The sequence below is a fragment of the Aulostomus chinensis genome, chromosome 13 (genome assembly GCF_037954235.1).
Source record: "Aulostomus chinensis isolate RoL2024-O1b breed Wild chromosome 13, RoL_Achi_v1.0, whole genome shotgun sequence".
Classification (NCBI taxonomy): domain Eukaryota; kingdom Metazoa; phylum Chordata; class Actinopteri; order Syngnathiformes; family Aulostomidae; genus Aulostomus; species Aulostomus chinensis.
In genome coordinates this window covers 13320581-13343636 of record NC_141332.1, presented here as the reverse complement: position 1 = coordinate 13343636, position 23056 = coordinate 13320581, and the positions used below count along the sequence as shown (strand labels likewise).

General features: G+C 41.5%; 1 protein-coding gene across 2 annotated transcripts in view; it reads left to right on the top strand.

Annotated features, from left to right (window-relative positions):
• The window catches only part of LOC147250944 (uncharacterized), a 114359-nt gene that overhangs the window by 48969 nt on the left and 42334 nt on the right, over positions 1–23056 (top strand). For both annotated transcript variants that reach the window (XM_086221416.1, XM_086221415.1), the window contains exon 3: positions 418–592. In XM_086221416.1, coding sequence (XP_086077542.1) covers positions 418–592 — 175 coding nt within the window. The remainder of the gene's footprint in view (positions 1–417; positions 593–23056) is intronic.

Below are 23056 nucleotides of genomic sequence, written 5' to 3'. Positions count from 1 at the left end.
TCATGAGGGACAATTCATATATTTGTATTCATGTGCTCAGCACATACTTAAATTTGTTTCTTAGGACCGGTGCTGATGAAGTCCTAGCTTTTCAAAGTGTCTGGCAGTGACTTGGAGCCACAGCAGTTTGTTTACTTTGTTTCGTCTCCCCTCAGAGCAGCACTGGCGGCCAACCAGCTCCTGTCAGTAAAAACAGACCCTCTTCCAGCCAGCTGAGACAAAAATAAGGATCATTTCTGAAATTTTTCCTTTTTCATTCAAACTTAAAATTCATTTTACTTAAAAAAAAACAACCTGTGGCCTCATTTATGAATGCAAAGGAGAAATGCGACATCCCTCCAACCTCTACATGGTATTATCCAATTAAATTTCTACATTCTCTTTACATTTTCTCTCCTTTGTTTTTTTTTTTTTCAGGCTGGTATGATCAGGACGGAGCAGGAGGAGTTTTTTATCGAGCCAGTAGAGAGAGGCGACGGAGTGATTGAGGAGGAGGAGGAGGAGGGAGGAGGAAGGACACACATCGTCTATCGCTCTTCAGCCGTAAAGAAAGCGCCCACTAGCAGCACAGCGGCAGACTACCACTCCAGAGGTCAGTCTGACTCCCACTGTCCAGCCTTCCACATGAACACACCCTTCACTCTCAATTCCATCCACACGGCACAGTTAAAGCCACGTCACTCCTCGTTCACCTGTTTTATTGGAAATTTTCTTGCAAATTTGACTTGTCTCATATTATCTCACACACGGTGCACATCCGACACTCATTTCTCCTCAAACTTCAGTCAAGAATTGTGAACCGTTTTCCCTGTCAAACACACCTGGTTATATAATCCTGTCAAACTATTGTATGCAAAGGCAGTGACGCGCAGCATGAGCACCCTGCTGTCAAAAAGATTTCACCTACACACACTCAGACTCGTCCTCCTGTCGCTGCACTAATTATCCAGTGAGAAAGGAGTGACATATGGAGATGTATCACCAAGTTGGATTGATAAAGGAAGCACCTTCTGTGTCTTTGATTGAATTATATGCTGCCGAGGCTGCCTAAAGAACTAACCGTGTTATCTGCCTCCATTTTCCACTCAACAGCGGAACTAAATTAGCAACAACAACAACAAAAAAAGGGAAACATGACTTGCATAACACTAAATATGAACAAGGATCTTGGGTTAAAATGAAGACAAGTAGGTCTTAAAAATAGATTTACATTCTAAAAGACTGAACATCAATGGAAAAGCAGGTTTTCATTATTGGAATCAATTAATTTACTCTTGTTAGACTGAATTGCATTTTTTTAGATGAGGTAAAATGAGGCAGGCTTCAAGGTAACATCACATAAGTGCAGAAACATTTTAAAATAAGACACTTTTAAACGAAGTTCAAATGAGTGTTTTAATGAACATGAACAACACCTCCGGAGTAGATGTATGGCTTTATTACACAACCCAAAGGCCCGAGAGAGAAAAGTTGTTTGTATAACTGCAATTCTCTGGGTAATGTTTCTGCAGCACAAGATGAGCTGTGAAAGAAAACAGGAGCGTAGATGCAATCTTTACTGAGAGGTCGGTCTATTGTTTTGTGCCTCTTATTTATGTGAATAATGTAACGAAATATTAGGAGGCGCTTTCCTGTATAAACCTGATTAACAACTCCACAAATTACCGCCTCCGAAATGGAAATGATTAAAATGTCTGTCAAATAATCTCAGTAGAAAGTGAACAGTTTCATCCTCATGAAGGGAGGTATTGCAGGGCTGTTGTAGTATAGTCAGTACGGAACCTGTAAGTAGTTTTAATGCTTTAGCTGATACGATGTTTATGAACAATAAGTATAAGAAGTCACGACATGAAGTACGGAACTGAATAACTGAAACAAAGTCTGAGACTTTCATGGAGTAGAAACTATTTACATGATCTTAAAATGAAGTCCAAATTATGTTTTTAGTAAATAATTTAGCAAAGAAATCTGTATTCATTTAGACCACAGCATCAGAGGCTCAGACCTGGAAGTCTGTCTTGATGAACTACTGTAAAAGTGCAGCTAACAGTTAAAATATGATATAAATAGGTTTAAAATATGTATGGTTTAATTTTATTCTTGTGCAAAGGGAATCTATACAACCCTTAAAATACATTCAAATATCAAGTAAAACCTGTTATATTTATAATTCAAATACTGTTGTTTCCATCCATCCATCCATTGTCTTCCGCTTGTTCATATTAAGGGTTGTGGGGGGGCTGGAGCCTATCCCAGGCTACGGGCGAGAGGCGGGGTTCACCCTGGACAGGTCATCAGTCCATCACAGGGCCAACACATAGAGACAGACAACCATTCACACTCACAGTCACACCTACGGTCAATTTAGAGTATCAATCAGCCTCGTCCCCTCTTGATGTCTTTGGACTGTGAGAGGAAGCTGGAGTACCAGAGAGAACCCACACAGGAACAGGGAGAACATGCAGACTCCACACAGAAAGATCCTGTGATGGAGCCGGGACTCAAACCTGGAACCTTCTTGCTGTGAGGCCACAGTGCTGACCACTGCACCACCGTGCCGCCACTGTTATTTCCTTTATTATATATCTTTTGTGTTTAAAGTGGAACACAGCAGATGTAAATTCCACTTCCTTTTTTTTTTTGCATGCCTCAAGTGTCAGTAGAAGTTGCTGTCCAATCAGTTTGATTGATCTGATGCCAACAAATCAGTCAGTGGTGACAGCTGGCCAGAACCAGAGTCTGCATCTCAACTAGTCACCAAAGCGAAAAATATTCTCAAAGAATCCAGTCTGCCTTGGCGTACAGGCAGGAGTCAAAGCGCTTTATATCGAGTACTTTGCTACGGATCAGATCTATGTCTTCCTATTCTGAGCAGTTGACTCAAGAATGTCTAATAATATACAGAGAATGAGTGAGTTTCCATAGGAACACCCAGTGAGGACAGACTGCATTAGAGTAACACAGATCGGCTCCCACTGATACTGATACCTGGCAGTACATCCACATACAAGCATGAGCACACACGCGCGCACCGACAGAGACACACACACACTCATACCTTGTACAATCACATACATACAGGATGTAAGCGCGCACAGCTTACTCACCTTTGATCATACATTTAACACCTCTGAACACACACACTACATGTGCACAAACTAACACATGCGCACACATGCCCGCACACATGCACGCATGCAAGCATGCACGCATCACTCCTGTTGCCTTTGAATCTTTCTTTCTAATGAAGAGTGGGGTGCAGATCGATAGCGTGGGATGGAACAGGCCACAGTGTGTGTGTGTGTGTGTGTGTGTGTGTGTGTGTGTGTGTGTGTGTGTGTGTGTGTGTGTGTGTGTGTGTGCAAGCATGTATAGCGTGGGCATGAGTTTTGTGGTCGTCTGGCTTGGAGTGCTGGGATTTTCAAGGCTAAACAGACAGACAGACTGACAGACGAGCAGGCATGTGCTGCTCCCAGTAGCATTTGATGTTTCTCTCTCTCTCTCTCTCTCTCTCTCTCTGTCTCTCTCTCTCTCTATCTATCTATCTATCTATCTATCTATCTATCTATCTATCTATCTATCTATCTCTGTCTCTCTCGGTCTCACTCTCTCTCTCATTTTTCCTTTTTATCTCTCGTCTTTGCTATTCTAGACCACAACATTATGTAAACATGAGTTTACCTTGCAGTTGTTGCATCATATCACAATAATATCAAAGGACATTATAGCTACTCGCACCTTTTTATGTTCAGCCTCTTCTCTAGCGGCACTGCAGCCTTCCCTCCTTTAATCCCTTTCATTCTTCCCTGTAGATCATCAAAATCAATTGTAGATCAATCAGGACATTAGCAAATTAATTAGTAATCGATCAATAATTTCTTGAGATTACCTTCACCAAGCCTGTTTAATTTACAGCCAGTTAGTGAATGTTGGACTCATTTCCTGGCTAAAGACAGAGGGAAGGAAGTTATATTTAGCAAGGTAATAGCGGAGCTCAAGAAAGAGAGAAAGTGAGCTGAAGAGGGAGCGAGATGGATCAGTTTCTTGCACCATGAGCTGAGGAGCTGTGAATCAATGTCCTAAGTGGAGAGGGAGCACGCGTCATTATTAATGTGGCACATTTGTCAATTAATTGTCGCAGCGATAGAAAACGAAAGATTGCCATTCATTTTTGGCTAGGCAGACATAGTTCCATTTTTCAATCTGAATTTTCTTCTCCCCTAAAAATTTCATTTTATCTCCTTCTACCGTCTGTGTTTTGATCTTTATCTTCCTGTTTTGCAGATTGTATTTCTTTGTCCTCTCTCTTTCTTCTTTGTCACTGGCCTTAACCTGAGCGAGAGAGACTTAAGCCACTTTTGGGGAGGGAATCACACAGAAGTGGTGTAGCTAATTTAATTAGTTCAGTAATATGCTGATTTGTGGGTCAGCAGTATGGATTAGGAAGGTAGAGTTAGTGGATACAGTGTGTCTCTTGGCAATAGCAACAAGATGCCTTCATTTAATGTACCAAAAACAACATCTTCTTTTGCTTTGTGTGTGTGTGTGTGTGTGTGTGTGTGTGTGTGTGTGTGTGTGTGTGTGTGTGTGTGTGTGTGTGTGTGTGTGTGTGTGTAATTCCACAGTTGTGTTCAGGGCACTGAGACATGCCCAGACATGTGGACAACCAGAGGACTTTTTCCCATAATCCCCCTACCAAGTCTACTATCCCCTGCCCCTGTATGAATATTATAATTCCCAAAACACACCAAATTCCAGCGGTCGGAGTGTTTACTTACACTTCTTTTGTCCAAATACTTCTTTGAGCACTACGCACCTGTACTTTAGGAATATATGGTGTTAGGATTCTTGACTGCATGCTGCATCACTACCATCGTGTAACAATAATGTAGTCCTTTGCAGTTGACTTGTTTTCATTGACATTTTTTAAATCAGTATTATTGTCAAAGCAGAAAGGCTCCCTGCAGCTTCTGGGGCAAAGCAACTCCTATTAGCTGGTGTGCTAATGGTGGACGGAAGACTGAGGACCCCATGTAGCTTCACAAAGCCAGGATTTGTTTTAGCCATGTGGTGCTGCAGTCCGGTGTTGCTCTCGTATGTTTTCTGCTGTTTCTAGTCTGGCATGTACTGTTGTAAGGTCGCTGCTTGTGCTGTGTGTGTGTGTGTGTGTGTATGTGTATGTGTGTGTGTGTGTGGGTGTGGGTGTGTGTGTGTGTGTGTGTGTGGGTGTGTGTGTGTATGTATGACGCTGCACAGCTCTGATACAATGCTGAGTGGTGCTTGGAGGGGGTCAACCAGGGGCCAGTGGTGCTAGTCACTGTTGCTTAATGTCTGCTCCTCGCATCAAAAAAGAAGGGTCCTCCCTGGAGAACCCACTCTCTTTTAATCTCTGTGTGTTTTTGTGTGTGTGTGTGTGTGTGCGTGCGCGCGCGCGTGTTCCTCTGTCTCCCCCAAACACACACTCTTTCCATCTTTGCTGGTGTGACACAAGCATAGTCATATGGTGCAAGGGTTTTAAGAGGCTACTCGTGACAAAGCACTTAGAAACAACCACACACAGACACACACACACGCACACACACACGCACGGCTGAGTTCATCCCCAGTATGTAACCAGGGTCCCAGCAGCCACTTTGCAGTGCAGTCTCTTGAATAACCACCTGAAAACCTTTGGAAGGTGACATTACTCCACCATACAGCATATTTAAAAGCAGGAGCAAAATAGATTATAAAGCCTTCGCCTCTATCCTTTCTGCTGCTACCTGTGAATATTAAAGGGGAAACCAGGAGTCCAACGAAGGTTTTTAAATTATCTCATTGTTAGAAAGAAGCGGCAGGGGTGACCATTTTCAAACAAACTCTTAGGTGAGCTGAATATATTAGGAACATATTTATGACTCAAACCATCTGAAATTGAAATCCATATTACCATATTTAGTGCAACCAAATCTCTTATCACATTTTGCCACCACTACATTGCAGTGTTCTTCATATTTTCTGCGAGATCGGTCTGCTTATTTGTCTCCAGAGACATACAAACTTTTTTTCTGTACTTTTGGGTGCTTTGGCTAACCTTGTTAACAACTGTCTCTCTGGCAGTTTTCCTTTTAAACTGCAACTCAGAAAATAACAAATACAAAATCATTCTCCTCATTACATCCGTCATCTCATCTCACATTGCCAGACTCATGCCTCTGCACACCTCTGCTTATCCTGCCCACTACCTAGAAGACATTTCCATTTTGTTTCCCCTCGTTTTCCTGTACAACTTCAAAACGAGATGGTTAGCGAAGCCATGCGACCAAACCATGAGTTGTCTAACCTGCGTGTCCTCAGACTGAGCTCTAAAATGAGAGGTTTAGTAGAGAATTCCTTCACTGTATATAGCCTGCGTAAACAGTGTCTTTTGCCAAGGCCTGGCTGTATAATTTTAGCAGGGAAAGCGCATAGCATAGCAGCCACAACATAAACTATCACAGTACCATTAAACACGGACTGTAAACCTCTAAACAGCTGTCTTTTCAGTATAGGAACAATCTATACATTATTTCTTTCTTTTCATTCACCAAATTGTCCTACACTCATTTAATGTCATATTATGATGCAGACTCATTTTTTTCCTAATCTCTTATATTATAAGCATTATGTGGACCATTTGTGTAAATGAAAATACAAAGCATTTACTGGTCTCAGATCAGAGGGTTGATCCGCTCTTACCACAACACATAAGCATCCGCAGCTGATTTTAGGTCAGCAGAGCAGCCGCCCATCACCTGCATTATGTATGGAACATGTGTTTTATGTGTGTAATAATGTGTAATGTCATGTAATTACATGGGTGTTACACTGGGCAGTGGGGATGCATGTTGGATTGGGGGTATGCATTAGCTCAATACCTGCATGCAGCCAAGTAGAAGAGACATACACACACACACACACATATAAATACACACAAAAAGAAGCAGACACATACACAGGTGCAAAAATACACTCCCGTGTGTGTACTGTCCAAGCTAACACACACACACACACACACACACACACACACACGTACCACACGTTTACAAAATATGTGGGAATTAGCACTGGCCCAGGTGTACCTCTGGGAAGAAATTACAGTGCGAGGAGGGGGAAGTATTTCAGTAGCCAGCTGCTTCCTCCACCACCCCCCCCCCCCCCCCCCCCCGCTCCATGGCCACTGGCTCTATCCCTGGAGAGCTCGACTGGCTTATTACCACACTCAGCATATGTGTGTGTGTGTGTGTGTGTGTATGTGCATGCATGTGTCTATGTACACAGCCATGCAGTCTGCTTTTTATTTCTTGCCTGTTTCACAACCGACTGACAAAGCTTGTGTGTCTACCGATGTGTAAGTGTGTACTTGTGCGTGCGCCTGCACTACGTCCCTCTGTGTGTGTTCTCCCTCTGGCTCCTCACCTGCTCGTAAGCTCCCAGCAGGCTCTCCATTGAGCCGTCACTCACTGTGCTGCTGCGCTGCCTTTAAAGAGAACAGGACTCAGGGGATAATGGCAGGGTGTGGCCGACCTCTGCCCCAGTCTGCAGCCACCACTGTCGCACTGACCCACACACTGGCTGTTTCTGTGGGTGTGTGTGCGTGTGTTTTTGAATGAGAGACACAGAGAGTGAGTGGGAAGAGGAGGAGGAGGAGGAAGGAGAAGTAGGAAAGCCTTGAAGGGATACAGCAGGGATATAGTATTATTACAGCTGTAGAGATTGAAGAGAGTGTCACTATAATCATGGTAATCACAGTGTTTTGACAAGATTAGCACCTTTCTTACCTTTGATGTGGTGTTTTCAGCAGCAGACTGTTGATGAAAAATCTCGCTACATTACTATGTGCGTGTGTGTCCATGTGCGTGCTTGAAATTTCTATTCTTAAAGTAGAGTTCGTGAGATAATCACTCAGCTGAAAAATATTTTAGAAAGTAGTTTATTTTCCTTAATCCTCACATATTTCTGTGGAAAAAAAACATGTTTTCAGGGGGCAGAGTTACAGGAAGGACCTCAAAGCAAGAGGTCTAAACTTTAAGATCTCAGAGGTTTTCACTGAAATAAATGTGTAAATATATTGCAGAATCCGCCAACGTAACAGGGATTAAACTTGCAGCCTAATGAAAGCCATGAGTTTGGAGTATCATGGACTGAACAAGTTGTGTGTCAGTTGTGATGTCAACCAGTTTCTTCTTCTGCTGCTGCTTCAAAATAAAAGCATTAAACTCAAGGAACATGAGTTATATTTTGGATCAGTCGCAGCACATATTTGTCTGTGAGCTCGCGCTAAATACAATATTTCATCAAAATATTTTGTCTTCATTGTTTGACAGCAGGAACAGTTTGAAATATTACGGGTAGTCATGAATCTAGAAGGAGCAGCCAGAGTGAGCTGTCAGATGATGAGCTGCAGGCGACAGGCTGCAACTTCTCCATGAGGTAGCCAATTTTTTTAACTGTGTACCTCTGATTTGAAAACTCACGCCATGTGGAGCAAAGTAGCAAAGTAGAAAAGGATACTTTTTTCAAGACTTCTCAGTAAAATAACAATCATTTGTTTTCCTGTTTGGAAACAAAGAATACATTACACACTTGCAGTTATCAGCAGGAAATATACATAACCAGAGTAATCAGGGATTAAATAATAGCATTTTTAAGCTTAAAAATTCATTTAAAAAGAAGTTTTTGGGTGCAGTCTGGGGTTTTGCAGACATTTTTTAAAATCAATAACCTCTTTACACTGGTGTGGTACAATAGGACTGTAAGAGATTGTTTAGTTGCATTGCTTACTTTATGGAAAATACAGAAAGACACAAAGTGCAATTGCAATTGTGTTTGTTATTTTAAGAAAAATGTAGTTGGATTGGGTGGCACTTTGGTGCAGTGGTTAGTGCTGTCGCCTCACAGCAAGAAGATTCCACGTACAACCCCCGGCTCCAGCACAGGGTCTTTCTGTGTGAGTCTCCATGTTCTCCCTGTTCCTGTGTGGGTTCTCTCTGGTTCTCCAGCTTCCTCCCACAGTCCAAAGACATCAAGAGGGGACGAGGCTGATTGATACTCTAAATTGACTGTAGGTGTGACTGTGAGTGTGAATGGTTGTCTGTCTATGTGTTGGTCCTGTGATGGACTGGTGACCTGTCCAGGGTGAACCCCGCCTCTCGCCTGAAGGCTGCTGGGATAGGCTCCACCCCCGTGACCCTTAACAGGATAAGCTGAAGAAAATGGATGGATGGATGGTAGTTGGACTGTTAGTGTGTATTGATAATGAAATATATAATGGTATGTTTTAGCAGCAGGTAGAACTGTGTGTATGTGTGTGTGTGTGTGTGTGTGTGTGTGTGTGTGTGTGTGTGTGTGTGTGTGTGTGTGTGTGTGTGTGTGTGTGTGTGACTTCAGTTATATGCAACAGACCCCCCTGAAGGTAGCTAGTATTCTGTGTTAGCATCAGTTATGTAATCAGCTAACCCAAGGGACAGGAGCTCATGGAAGATGAGATGCCGTGTGACTTCCTTCCTCCCACTACTGTCACAATGCTGCAAATACACTCTACTCACAAACTCTCTCTCACACACACACACACACACACACACACACACACACATACACACACACTCACATGCTGTGTTAAATCTGGCACTCCACAGAGAAGTGTGGAAGCTATCGTTGAATAAGCTTCCTTGATGTGCACGCCTGAGCAGGACAACTTGAGGGTGTTTTGGTATGTTGAAGTGTTCATTCAGCCGGGGTTATTTTGGCTGATTGTGGGTGTCCCCCTGTTAGTTATGTTGCATCTGTTAAAGCAGGACAACCTTTAATACTGTGGTAAGTGCATGTTTCGTGACTCGCAGCACAGTTCCACCCAACATCAACCTATAAATGAAGGCTAATCAGCCAGAATTTAAAAAACGTGTGTGTGTGTGTGTGTGTGTGTGTGTGTGTGTGTGTGTGTGTGTGTGTGTGTGTGTTTGTGTAGTGCCTTTTGAGTGCTATATAATGGAATGGGCAGCCACTCACTCACAAGACCGTGTAGGTAGTGATGTGTGTGTGTTGAGAGGATGTAATACGATGGCAGCGGATTCAGAGGTTAATGGAGCCTCTCATGTGAATGGGGCTTTCATCACTCTGGAGACCCAAATAAATTCTCTGCTATTACGGCACTTTCTTCATCCTGTGAGTGTGTTTAGTTGTGTTTGCGTAGTAGCTGTCTACTTCAGGGAGGAGTAAACATCTTCCTCGAGTACCATGTCTTTATGACGCTGTATTCTGTGGTGGTTCTCAGGGCCAAAGGTAGCGGTTGGGCTACTATGTGGAAAGACTACCACGTGTAGAAGACCACGTCGACAATTAAATGTTTAAAAAGCCTCTTAAATATTGCTACTTTTAACAAATCCAGATTTTTCTTTTTCTATAGACACAATATCACAAGACAGACATCTATGGGTGCTGCATATTCAAATGATGACTTAAGTATGTACTTCCACTGCTGATACGACCTGTGTCATTCGTCCGATATGTTCAGATTGGGTTTGAAAAATAGCAGCAGAGAAAAGCGGGGGGGGGGGGGGGGGGGGTGAGCAAACAATATACATGAGCTGAGAAATGTGTCATTTGTCATTGTTCACTGCACCCAATAAACCAGTGTTGACTGTCAAATCCAGATGGGTCATGCTGTGGCTTCCAATACACTGTTTATTCCTGACCTTTAAATTGTGTGTGCAGCAATTACAGTAACACATTGATTGCAGGATGTGAACTGCAGGCTTGGTTATATTTCTATTATTAGCCCTCATTTTTCAAAGTTACAATTATCTAATGATCCTTTTTATTGCATTTGCCTATAGTCTCTGCAGTATCCTGGCTGGAGCACCAGAAGGAAGGCAACTGTCCACTGGCTGAATGGACAAACGTTCTCCTCTAACACTATAATTAATTGTCACAATACAAATGTAAATTAAGATTCAACGAGCATGACATTTGCAATCCATTTTCTTGGTTACAGAAATTATTCTTCAGTATTACTGCGAATTCAGCTGTCAGATTCAGGTTTGAAAAGTTAAAAATAACCCAAAATGGTTGTAATCAGTGCATTTATGATTGTACTTCAGTGTTATGACAAGCTAGAAGGCCAATACATAAGGAGGGATACGCATACACAGTCATAGGAAGGGTGTGTCTGCTAGCGATCTAGTGGTCAGTGTGAAAGCAAGCCAAACTTTGGAGACCAACGGATGTTGCCATCGGTGGTCCGAGGTAAGAGAGCAAAGCCTCGACTGGCAGAAATCAAAAAAGTAAACCTTTAAAGGTCACATCGTTGGTCATGATAGGCAGCTAATTAATAGTTCATGCCAAAAAAACCCAAATGAGCTTCTCTTGTTATAACACGCCCTGTTGTCATTAAAGACATTCCTCCCAATGTTACATCCTATCTGCACTCATGCTCAAAATACATTGTGATATGGGAAATACTAAGTCTGAAACTGCTGTTTCATCTGGACTTAACTGTAGAAGCACAATGCCCTTTGAAAAAGTGCAATTGTCTTGCTTTGACACACTGTAATGACCATGCTGGTGAAACTGTCAGACACCCGATTATAATATAAGATATAGTGTCCAGAAAAACATGACATCAGGTTAGCCATAACTCACACCTGATGTTAGTCACGCTATAGCTGGACCAAAACCCCACAGCCGGAGGTACACTAAACAGCTGTACACAGTTTGTAAAGGGCTCTAAGTGTGTGAGGGGTACAGACTCCAATCTGCAAGTGCGTGTGTAAGAACAGACTCCCAAGGATTTGAGTCAGAGTAGTTTTTCAAGCTGACTCTGGACGCACGGGCAGGTAGTGTATACTACCATCAATAACCAGTAAAAACGGATTACTGAGGATCATGCGCCGCGGGGGTGTGTCGTTATTACGTCCACAACTGTTGCACCTATGAAGCGTTAGCTTACGTAGCCTAGCCTCTGCTAAAACAGCTGCTCGCCACCATGTTCGTTTACCCTGTGCAAACATGTTAAAATGTGTGCTGTATTTGGTCCCCAGTCATTACATGTAACCTCAGTTTTTCAGTCATCATAAAATCTCAGCTGAAGCTAGTTGTTTAGTGTTTGCACATAACCTTTTCATATTCTGTTAGGATCGTAAAAATTGTCTGATGTACTGTATCCAAGGCTTTCATCCAAACAACAAAGAACCGTCGCGCAGATAGAAATTGCTTCCTTTATTAGCAGGATTAACTCAGATACTGTCCAGAAAAGGAATTTGGGGGGAATAAAGGCTTTGCAGAGCGAGTCATGGGTGATAGTTGTGTTAAATCGAATTGCGAGTTACATGCACAAGTTAGAAATCACGCGTTCATAATCTGAGCGTGCTTTGTATTAGACAGAGCATGTTTGCTCATTTTTTTGGGAAAACAACAATCATAATCTCATAATAACCAGATAAAGAGCTCAATAAATTAAATTGGGGCCGGATTGGAGTCTTATTATTGCTCTAGGGGGAGAAACAGACAGTTTGGGCAGTTTGTTCCTCTATGAGGTGAACTACAACTAAGGAGCATGTAATGGATATAATTAAAGTCACTTGTTAACTGAGTGTGAAAGCCCTTTGCTTCTATGTAATGTGTCCTCTGCAGCTGCGGTCACAATCACACTGAGTCAATTACCCAGAACTGCCACACACTACCCCTCCTCCTCGCGTCAGTCAGTGCATGCGCGCGTGTGTGATTGTCGTCACAGGACAGCTTAGACTCCAACTCTCCAACTCCTGCCATTTGTGTCGTCCTGTAGCGATGAGAGGCAGATAGATCATCCTCCGCAGCAGATGTGCTGATGCCAGAGAAAAGTTAGTTCACTTCTCTGGCATCGTACCCGTGTTACCCCTGTGATCCTTCTGTCTCTATACCGACTTCCTACTGTTGCTCAGAACTCTGGGAGATTTTCTGAAAGGCGAATCAGTCTGACAAACCCCGGTGTTCTGGCTCATGATCATCTTACCCTGCTCACATTCTTCTGTTTCTCCCAACGTTTCAGTTCTTTGCTCTCTCCTTTTGACCTCTATTTCCTGTCATTTTCACTGCTGTCCTCCCCCACTTCACCAAAGCATCCATGTCATAGCAATTTTAGAACGCTTAAAAAAAAAAAAAAAAGTATTTTGCATTAACTTACTGCCAAATTCTTCTTTTCCTTCTCCTTGTCCTGTCCCTGAATGACCCCCGGCTCTCCTGCTCTTATGTCTCCGCGTCATTTTGAAACCAGAAAGCACAGGGAGGCTACGTGGTTACAGAAAATGAACTTGGTATCATACAAAATCACTTGGTCCTTGTAACCTTAAATGTAAATTGTAAATTTCTCCAAAATGATCGTATTACAGTTCATAATCAAATGCATTTCAAAGTCACAAGACATTTATGGCTTACAGCTTGATTCTGAGCAAAATACTTTTCTTTCTCTCCCCCGATTGACAAATCCAAAAATTTTCCTTCCTAAAACTCATTCCAGGTTCTTCATGATGATCCATCTCCATAAAAGGATAATAAATGGAGGACATTTTACTCAATAATACACCCCTCAAGTCATCATGAGCAGGACAGAAAATGAAGTCTGTTGTTTTCTAGAATGTTCCTAAACCAGCTTGTGTCTGGAGTTAATGGTAACGCTCTTGAACGTACATAGAAATCTTTTTCTTTTGTTCAAATTCTATTTCACAAAAGACTTTCTCTCTCTCTCTCTCTCTCGCTCTCTCGCTCTCTCTGAGTTTCATCCATGCCAGTGTGTTAGACCGACCTCTATCAAAGGTCATGTTTCCTTGCTTAGTTTAGGAATGTTAAGTGTGATTAAGAATGCATACCTGGGATGTTTGGAGGACAATTTGAATCAATCCTGTTCCGTTGTGATGTTTTACATGTTTTTAATGACACTGCAGAGTTACAGAGACTGACATCAGAGACGAGACAGCGGAGAGAGACACTAAGACCAAATCAAGAGATGAGAAGTTCTTGTTTAACTCTCTGTCTCCAGTCAGAAATTCAATCCGGTAATTTTAAAGTTCTACAATTAAAAGTCCTCTTAAAATAACTGCAGAGGAACACTATTAAATATTTCGCCAACAAAGCTTGCCCCTTGTCCTCCACCTCTCAGAAAAATGACCAAAAAAAATTGTTATGAAGTGTTTTCTGATTCCTGCAAACAATAAATTGCTGTTTTGTAAAAGCAACCGCACTGTCATAAGCTCTCTGTGTGGGTTAGTTTGCTCTAAGAGTGGATAAACATGCTAATTACTCATCCTTAACTGTGGCCGCACCAAAATTGCCAAATCCTGTTAATTAATTCTTGAGGTAAAAAAGTTATTCATCTGAGACATTGTTTTTGTTCTGCTTCATACCAGAACACTACTGACTCAAAGGAGAACAGAGGACATCCCTCAGTATACGTCCTTGTGTCTATTCATGTCCTGCTTTTTCCAAAATGCTATTTCATGACACTAACGGGTGTATTTATTTACCGCAGCAAAATTTACCCGCAGCACATGAAAACCTGTCACAGAGGAAGACTCGGCAGTGGTGCCCAACTGTAGCAGGCGTGTTGCTCTCTCTGTCTGGGTAGTTACGGCTGAGATTGCCAATAAATAGTGGCCGGTGGCCTTCAGCATCACCAGCGGGGAGAGATTTGTGTCCTCATGTCTGATTGGTCAGAGCCTGAGGAAGAGAACAAACCATCTCGTTAATCAGGGAACACTGTGGGGACACAGTGCGTGTGTGCGTGTGTGTGCGTGTGTGTGTGTGTGTGTGTGTGTGTGTGTGTGTGTGTTTGGTTTGTGTGCGCGCTCGCGCACCAGTCGGAGATGGTGGCACATTGTCAAAATACTGTGTCTACATTTATTGGTGAAAGAAAGTGTGTTGTGTGTTTGCACTATTATGTCAAGCGTTGGAGACAGCAGAACTGAGTAGATTGATAGGTGTTAAAAGGCCACCAACATACACGTGTGTGTGTGTGTGTGTGTGTGTGTGTGTGTGTGTGTGTGTGTGTGTGTGTGTGTGTGTGTGTGTGTGTGTGTGAGAACACATTTCTATCTACCTGTCACATGGGAATGCTACCTGTGCCTGCATTCCTCCCAGCACCAATTTTCACCTTTACGGCTGCCAAATATAGTAAAGTGTGATGTCAAATTTGATTTCCATCCATCTTTCAGCGAGTTCAGTTCTGAAATAACATGCTCATTTATTTTTTAAGGACAGACAGAAGTTGAAATTAGTAACTTTAGTCTTTTGACGGCCTAATTACCCAGAGCTGTAAATGTAGAAACTCTCAGCCATTGTTTTCTTGCCATGATCAGAAGCTATCTTATTCCTTAAAGTGCTGCAAAAAAAAAAAAAAAATTGGATTTAATCAAATACAAAAAAATGCAACATAGCTCAAACAAGTGTGGTCCTGTGATGGCATATGGAGAAAAACAGTGATTTAAAATTCTGAGGGAAATAATGAAAAAGAGCTTCATTGTGGAATTAGCATGTAATGACAAAAACAATGTCGAAAATAACAAAAATCACACGTTAACCTTAAAGATACAATAGGTGTCAAGGGAGGAATCTTTGTGCCATAATAATGATTTAATAATAATTTCATAATCCTCTTGCTCCTTCGTTGATCCGACAGTATTTGAGATAACGGAATGAAGCCTTACGTCTCTCAGTCTTTTCTCTGGTTAATCCAGCGCCTGGTGACACCTGAGGTCAGTGACCACCCATAGATTACAGGTGATATCAAAGCGTTTAAGCTGTTGGCTCGGAGACATCAGCCAACACACTGGAATGTAAATATTATGGACATTTTGGGCCTGATTACCTTTTTACATCCTTTTTTCACCACTGTAAATATTTTTTTCGCTCTAATTCTGCAGTTTTCTAAAAGTTATGTGGATTTTTTTTTTCTTAAAATTGTTGTCTGTATGACCTTTAAGTGCTTTTTAGTACTTTTACCTTAGTAACAGCTCGCAGTATATTATAAATAGTAATAACATCTACAATTTCTATCAAGCTCCTGCTTGTGTGATGCTGAATGTTTCAAATGAGAAAATAAAGGAATAAATAAATAAGACTGTACAATCAAACCCTGATCATTGCTGAGCTCAGCAGGGTTGCCGTTAAGTCAGAAATGTGCTTGAAAAAACATAATTTCGTGTCAGTGTAAAGAAAAAAAAGAGATCTAATATTTCAACTAAAATGGTTTCATCAACAGTTGTACCATAAATCTTTTTATTTATTTGTTTGCAAGCATTAAAATTCTTCAGTAACATTGATCAAAACATGCCATCCTACTTATTGTGAAATGCTAGACCCAGCAACAGTGTACACTAATTGCTGTGGGCATTAAGGAAGTCTCTGAACTTTCATTTTTATTTATAGTAGCAATTTAGATGTGATTAGAAGGGATTCGATTTGGAAAATTGGGATTTAAGTACCTTGGAAGTACTTGAAGAGGTGTAGAATTGAACTGCTGGATCTCGCCTGTTTTACTCTACCCACTTCCACTTATTCTTCTACTTGGTTTTTCCTCTCCTTCCCTCCTGCAGTTCCATCACCCGTTCTGTCCTGGAGGTAGCCCCAGGGCTGCTGGTGCGTGCGTGCGTGAGTGTGTGTGTGTGTGTGTGTGTGTGTGTGTGTGTGTGTGTGTGTGTGTCTGACTTCAAATATATTCACAGTTAGTTGTCCTTGAATTATTACTACTTCCTATTGGTCAACTCACCTCAACTTCGACCGTGCAACTCCCCCCTCTCACCAGAAAATACAGCCTTTTGTCATTCTTGGAACATACTGTACACTCATGTATGGTAAACACACAACACACACACACACACACACACACGCACACACACGTCAGCAACACATGAACCTGATGAACATCAGCATCAGAAAAGGGCGCGACACATCATCATCTCCTCTGATATTCACATATTTATTGTCACTCCAGTCTTCTTTAAATCCCCCCGTGCCACAAAACATCCACCCCTGAAACATCAAATCCCTGGGTAGTATTACTGTGGGTCACAGTGAAAATCATTTTTTTTTTGCCAATCTATATTCCCAGTCTGACATAGTGAGAAGCCAGCCACGAGGTCACAGCCAGTGAAGGAAAAGGTGATGTGCTGTACTTAAATCAATGAAATATTAATAGAGCAAGCCAATTAAAATCCTGGCAGTCGGAGTGTCCCATGCATCTAAAGCAGACATTAGCACATCACTAATAAGATGATTTCCATCAGCCATAGTCAGGGTACCAACCACCAGGGCCAGAGAGACCAGGGATGGGTGAGCCTCTGCCTGAGGGTAGGAGGAGGGTGGTAGTCAGGTGGGAGCGCAGTATCATGACGGCCTGAAAAGATGGAGGACAGCATCAGCCAGTTCTTGAGCTGTTTATATAGATGTTGTCCATCAGGAACAAAGGTAGAAATTGTGTGACAAATTGCAAAATCTTTTGAATTTTTTTTTATCCTGTTTCCTACAAACATCATTATTTAATATGTGACCAGGCTAACATTAAAAACAAACAAAAACATTGGCCTTAAAGGGCTGGAGCTTGTAGGGTCAAGTAGAAGCCCTGAACGGTCGCAAGTGCATTTGCAAAGTATTATTCAATCAAACGGTGTGTAATCTGGGTTCAAATCAAGCAAGAGGCACAGGCTTGTTGAGTTGAGGTGAACCAAACAGAATGTCATCGCGCCTGCACCTTGGCACAGTGCTGTTTACACAATGACTTTGGAGCGTTGGAGAGAATCGAAGCGTATCTGTTAAAAAATATTGCAGTAGCTAAGAGTTGGATTCTCCCTTGGAGAGTTTCTTCTGTCTTGTCAACTTTATAACTCCAGTTTCTACTTTTACGGCTTAGATGTCCCAATATTTGCTGCAGGGACATTACAGCACGCTTGGAAACACTTACAGTTACTGAAAGCAGCCTCTCTGAGCTTTAAAGTAAATCATTAAGGAAAGTAAGAACATCAGAACAGAGGGAAATAAAGAAGTCCTCTTAATTAGGATCCATTTAACATAGTTCAGATGCTGGGACACTTTTACACGCTATTAATAAGATCCAGAATTTCTTCAATCACAGCAACAAAAGGCTAACATTTTGATCATATTATACCCTTTTCTTGATTTGTTTGCACTTCGTCAATCATATTCAACAGATAATCAAACCCAACAACTCCATTAATCACATGATCTGATGTGACCCTCTCACATGTTGGCAGGATGTTTATTTTTAATCGTTAAAAAAATGATGGTTTGTGATTTGACAGCACCATGATCTAGTTAAGTTAAGCCATAAACCTCTACTACTAGTGGGAGGGTGGGAGTAGGCATGCAGTTGTTCATGCATACTCCATATTTTGCTCTACACAGTATGTGATTTTTTTGTTGATATTTTTAGATTTCCTCATATGTGTCCTGCTTCTTCTTCTCCTCTTTTTAATTTTTCTTTTAATTTACATATTGGTGTATTATTTTTTAATGTTTACACTGGATGGTTAATTTTTGAATGTTGTGATGTACGATTTTCTAACCCTTTGCAGCGTTAACACCTGAAATTTCTTGGCAAATGTGAAAATTAAATCATCTCACTGTATCTTATCTTATTATATCTCATCTTATCTTATCTTACTTCATCTTATCGTATCTGTCAACTACAAAAAGACAGAATTGGCCCTGTATTTGTCTTGAAAACTGTAGTTTGTTTGCTGTATAAATCCTTCACGAGAGCTCAGACGCTTCCAACTAAAGTTCAAGCTGTTTTGTTAGCATTATTTTGCGTGTTTTTATTTATTATGTTGTGAGCTGAAGCAGTTTAAGTTCTGCACCTTGAACTGTCCCCAGAATTCCTTTTGTCATTTACAACGGCACTTGAATTCCTTTACAGAGAACAAAAATTACCCCGAAATTGTCATTTTGGAGAGTCGTGATAAAGACGCGTTCGGACATGTTGAGATACAAAGCGTTGCATGGATCACGATGACAAACTGAGAGAAGCTGCCTCGTTTCTATATGTGCAAGCAGGAGCTTCTCTTCCCCAGGAACTGCGTGACAATCCACAGATTGGCTTTTCTCTTCCTCTCGTTCCTTCACTTTTTCTCTCTTCCTGTCGCAACTCAGTTCAATGTAATTCATCAGCAAAATGGAAAACTTAGTGGGTTCGGTGGTATACTGTAGCCTGGGCATGTGCCCATTTACAAAAACTCAAAGTGCTGCATGTATGGAAAACAGTAGAGGAAGATACTGTAACATCCTGTCTGATGTTAAAGTGGACTGACAAGTCTCAGTTTAGCACACCGAGTACACTGTTCCCCCTCAGAAACGTAGTACAAAATATATTACTCTCAGAATCGGCATGTTTATTTAACATTGATTATCTTTAAGTAAATTATTGCTCTTTGATTTAGTGTCAGCAACATTTTCAATTGATAAACCCCTCCTGCTGGCTTTCTTTCCGTTGACCACATGTTCGGCTTCAATTTGCTGGCTCATCATTACTAAAGGACACACAGCTCATCATTTCACACTCCTCTCTCTGCCCGCAACCTCCTTTTCTCTCCTCTTTCATGGCTAGCTGTTGCTATTCTTAGCCAAAGGGGGGATGCAAAAAGTTCTCCATTACAACCCGATGGATACTGATGTCTACTCGTGCTTTCTCTTGGCCCCAGTACGTGTTTGTGTTGTGTCTACTACTAATCTACCTTAAGCCGACTGCATCTCACACGCCTCTTGCACGGCTTAACTGAGCGAGTGCCCGTCTGTGCTGTTTTATCTATTTGTAAGTCTATTTGCATCTGTGTGTGTGTGTGTGTGTGTGTGTGTGTGTTGCTTTTACCCATCTTTAATTCTTTTTCATGTGTGCATGTGCACGTCTGCTCATATTATCCATATACGCCCACTACCCCCCTTCCCTTCATTTCTCCCTCCCTCTCAAAAACAAACACACAAACTGACAATAGATTTATCAACGCATATTAACCTTTGACATTTTCACTGTTATGTAATTCAGTATTATTTAATTTACCTCAGTAATGCAATGTCAGTAATCCTTTTGGAGGGATTCACAGTGTAATACGCCAATGAGAGGCAGAACAAATACTTGGCTCATGCATTGTGAGTAGGCACTCGTCCATATGTGTACTCAGACACACACATACACACACACACACACAAACTACATAGTTGTATTCACAGTAATCAGTGTGGCAGCTATTATTAATGAGAGAGAATCAGGTCATCAATATTTAAGTCGTGTCACTGAGGCCATGAGAGAGTGTGTGTATGTGTGTGGTCTGTTTAAGTGTGTGTGTCCACATATAGAAGAGGGGCAGAGGGACTATAAGGCAATTTCCTCAGGCAGCGTAGTGAGACCTACTCCATTACAATAGCATAGACAGAGATGGAGACATATTACTCCCTTAAACAGAGAGGTGGAGGAAGACAAAACAGAGGAATCCACTTTTGCTTCTCATCCTTTTGCTTTCTTCTGTACGGTGGAGGATGAAGTAGCAGGAATAGGAAACAATAGATATCTGATTACATCGCATTGGATAGGATGGTCCTGGAAGCTTCCTGTGAGTGTGTGTTTGTGTGTGTGTGTGTGTGTGTGTGTGTGTGTGTGTGTAGGTGTGTGTATGCCAGTTTAAGCCCCTCAAAGTAAACAGTTTGGGATTGTTATTCTTTGGTCTGTGTCTAGTCCTGCACACCAGGCCTGTTTTGGTGACAGTGGACACACACACATATACACACACACACACACACACACACACACACACACACACACACACACACACACACACACTCACAAACAAACACGCACACAAACTCTCACAATCCAGCATGACGGGGTCAGAGGTTCGGGTGTGAAAGACTGAAGGACAAACTTATGTACTTTAGTATAAAAACTGTAAATAGAGAAATCAGCTCCCCCACCATCACCATCCTCTTTCTCTCTCTCTCTCTCTCTCTCTCTCTCTCTCTCTCTCTCTCTCTCTCTCTCCAGACTTTTCCTGTGTCTGGGATTAGTAGGCATTACTTGCTCTACAGAGCGAGGAGAATGAGACAGGCTTGTCCCTCGATTTGTAGAGCTGGGAAAATATTCCTTTATAATAACCTCTCTTTATTAAATCTGGCCAGAGGACACACAGCAGCCTGTTATGTCTCCCAGAGAGGGTCATCTGTTCTACCCCCAGCTGTTTTTGTTGATCAAGTCTTAAACTATTGATTATCAAGGATAATTTGACTTTTTTTTTTGTGGGTTATTGTTATGCGGAGTTGTAGCCTGAATGCTTAAACCAAACATAAAGTAGATCATATGTCACTTTCACAGCTATCAAATTCTCTTCAGTAGATCTGAATCTTTTTTTAAATCCTTGAATGAGTTTTGTAATTGCAAAACCATCGTAATTGAGTACACCTTTGTGAATTCATTGAACCATTAGGCTGCAGCTCTTTTTGGGTTAGAATTGATGCAAAAATATGAATTAATGAATTGTACAGCTCAACCCTACGACATGGAAACTGTTCATCAGATTACAACACAGTCTTAATCCCATAATGACATTCTTTTATGCTAATTGTGACATTAAAGGAACCAAAGTTCTGATAGCACAAACGCTAAACAATAAAATCTGCATAAACGGCTCATCAGAATTTTGTACAGTTCTAATCTTGGTATTATGTACAGTATGTGGTGTATACCTCAAAAATGTCAGAAGACTTTTATCTTGAGGATTTTTATTTTGAAACGTATTTTCTTTTTCTACAGCAGCTAACAGAGTAATACTCCAGGTGGATGTGTTTGTCTGAATTTCTTTACATTTCTGAAGAATACGATTGAGGACTAGTTTATTAATTTCCTCCTCATCAGCCCTCGGACAATGTCCAGTTACAGACACTAAATGCTGTCTGTGTGGTTATGAAATTGTATATAAATTTGTAAATTTTGCGACTGATAGATTGAAAAAGTCACAAGAAAACCAGAGCAAATTCTTAATATGCCATATAGTTATATTCACACTTCATGATAGCAACACAGCTTTTTTTATTCTTATACTCCAATGTGGATTATTTGCTGCCCTCTACTGTAACCTGGTCTTTACCAGTTGTGCTGAAACATGATGCAACCCTCCAGAACCTGGACAAATCTAAATATTTCCTTTGAGGTTTAGTCTACCTACATTTAATCCCACATTTTTTCCCCCTCTTAGCATGAGTTCCTCACTACTGTGGCCTGGCATCCTTACCCTCGTGGCTCTGGAAACCTTGAATGCCTAAAATAACATCTTCCACTTTACTACCCTCGTCCTCTCCAATAAATGAACATGCATCTTAAGCCATATTTAGCACAAGTCTGCACGCTATCATACGGCGTCTTTTATCTGCTTCAGTGAAAACTATAGTCTGCATACCTTGAGCTCATGAACAGATGTGGCCACATGTTCAATCATTTTAAATTTTAGTTCATGCTAAATAGATACTGAAGGCAAAGAAATGACTAATTAATATGGTCACAAACTTTGTCGTGATCCAATCGAGAAGCCACGGTGGCCACTGCCTTATTTGCCATCTGCCTGTGTGTACGGTGATTTGATTACATTGGAGCTTCATTATTATTATGGAGATAGGGGAGGCCATGGGGGTAGCTTCCCCCGGTTCAAGTTACCTTTACACGCATTTATTAGCTATGTGCCTGGGAGGTGAGCCTCACCCTGTCCTTCATGGTTGTTTCTGGAGGGGAGGGGGGCGGGGCTGAGAACTGGGGAGGTTTGATGTTCAGGGGTACAGGGAAGGACAGACATTTTCCCACTGTTACCTGGTTACCAAAAACTCTAATTTGAACATTAAAGCAATACCTAAAGCAAAAATTTTGAGCTCACAGAGCTTTTTTTTTTGTTGTCATCACTGTGTCTCTTCTTTGCTTGAAGGTAATAGCAGCTGATGGCTAACGACGGCTGCGGCTAAAAAAAAAAAAAAGGCAAAACTGCTGAAACATTTAAACATTTAATAACTCTTGAGCACA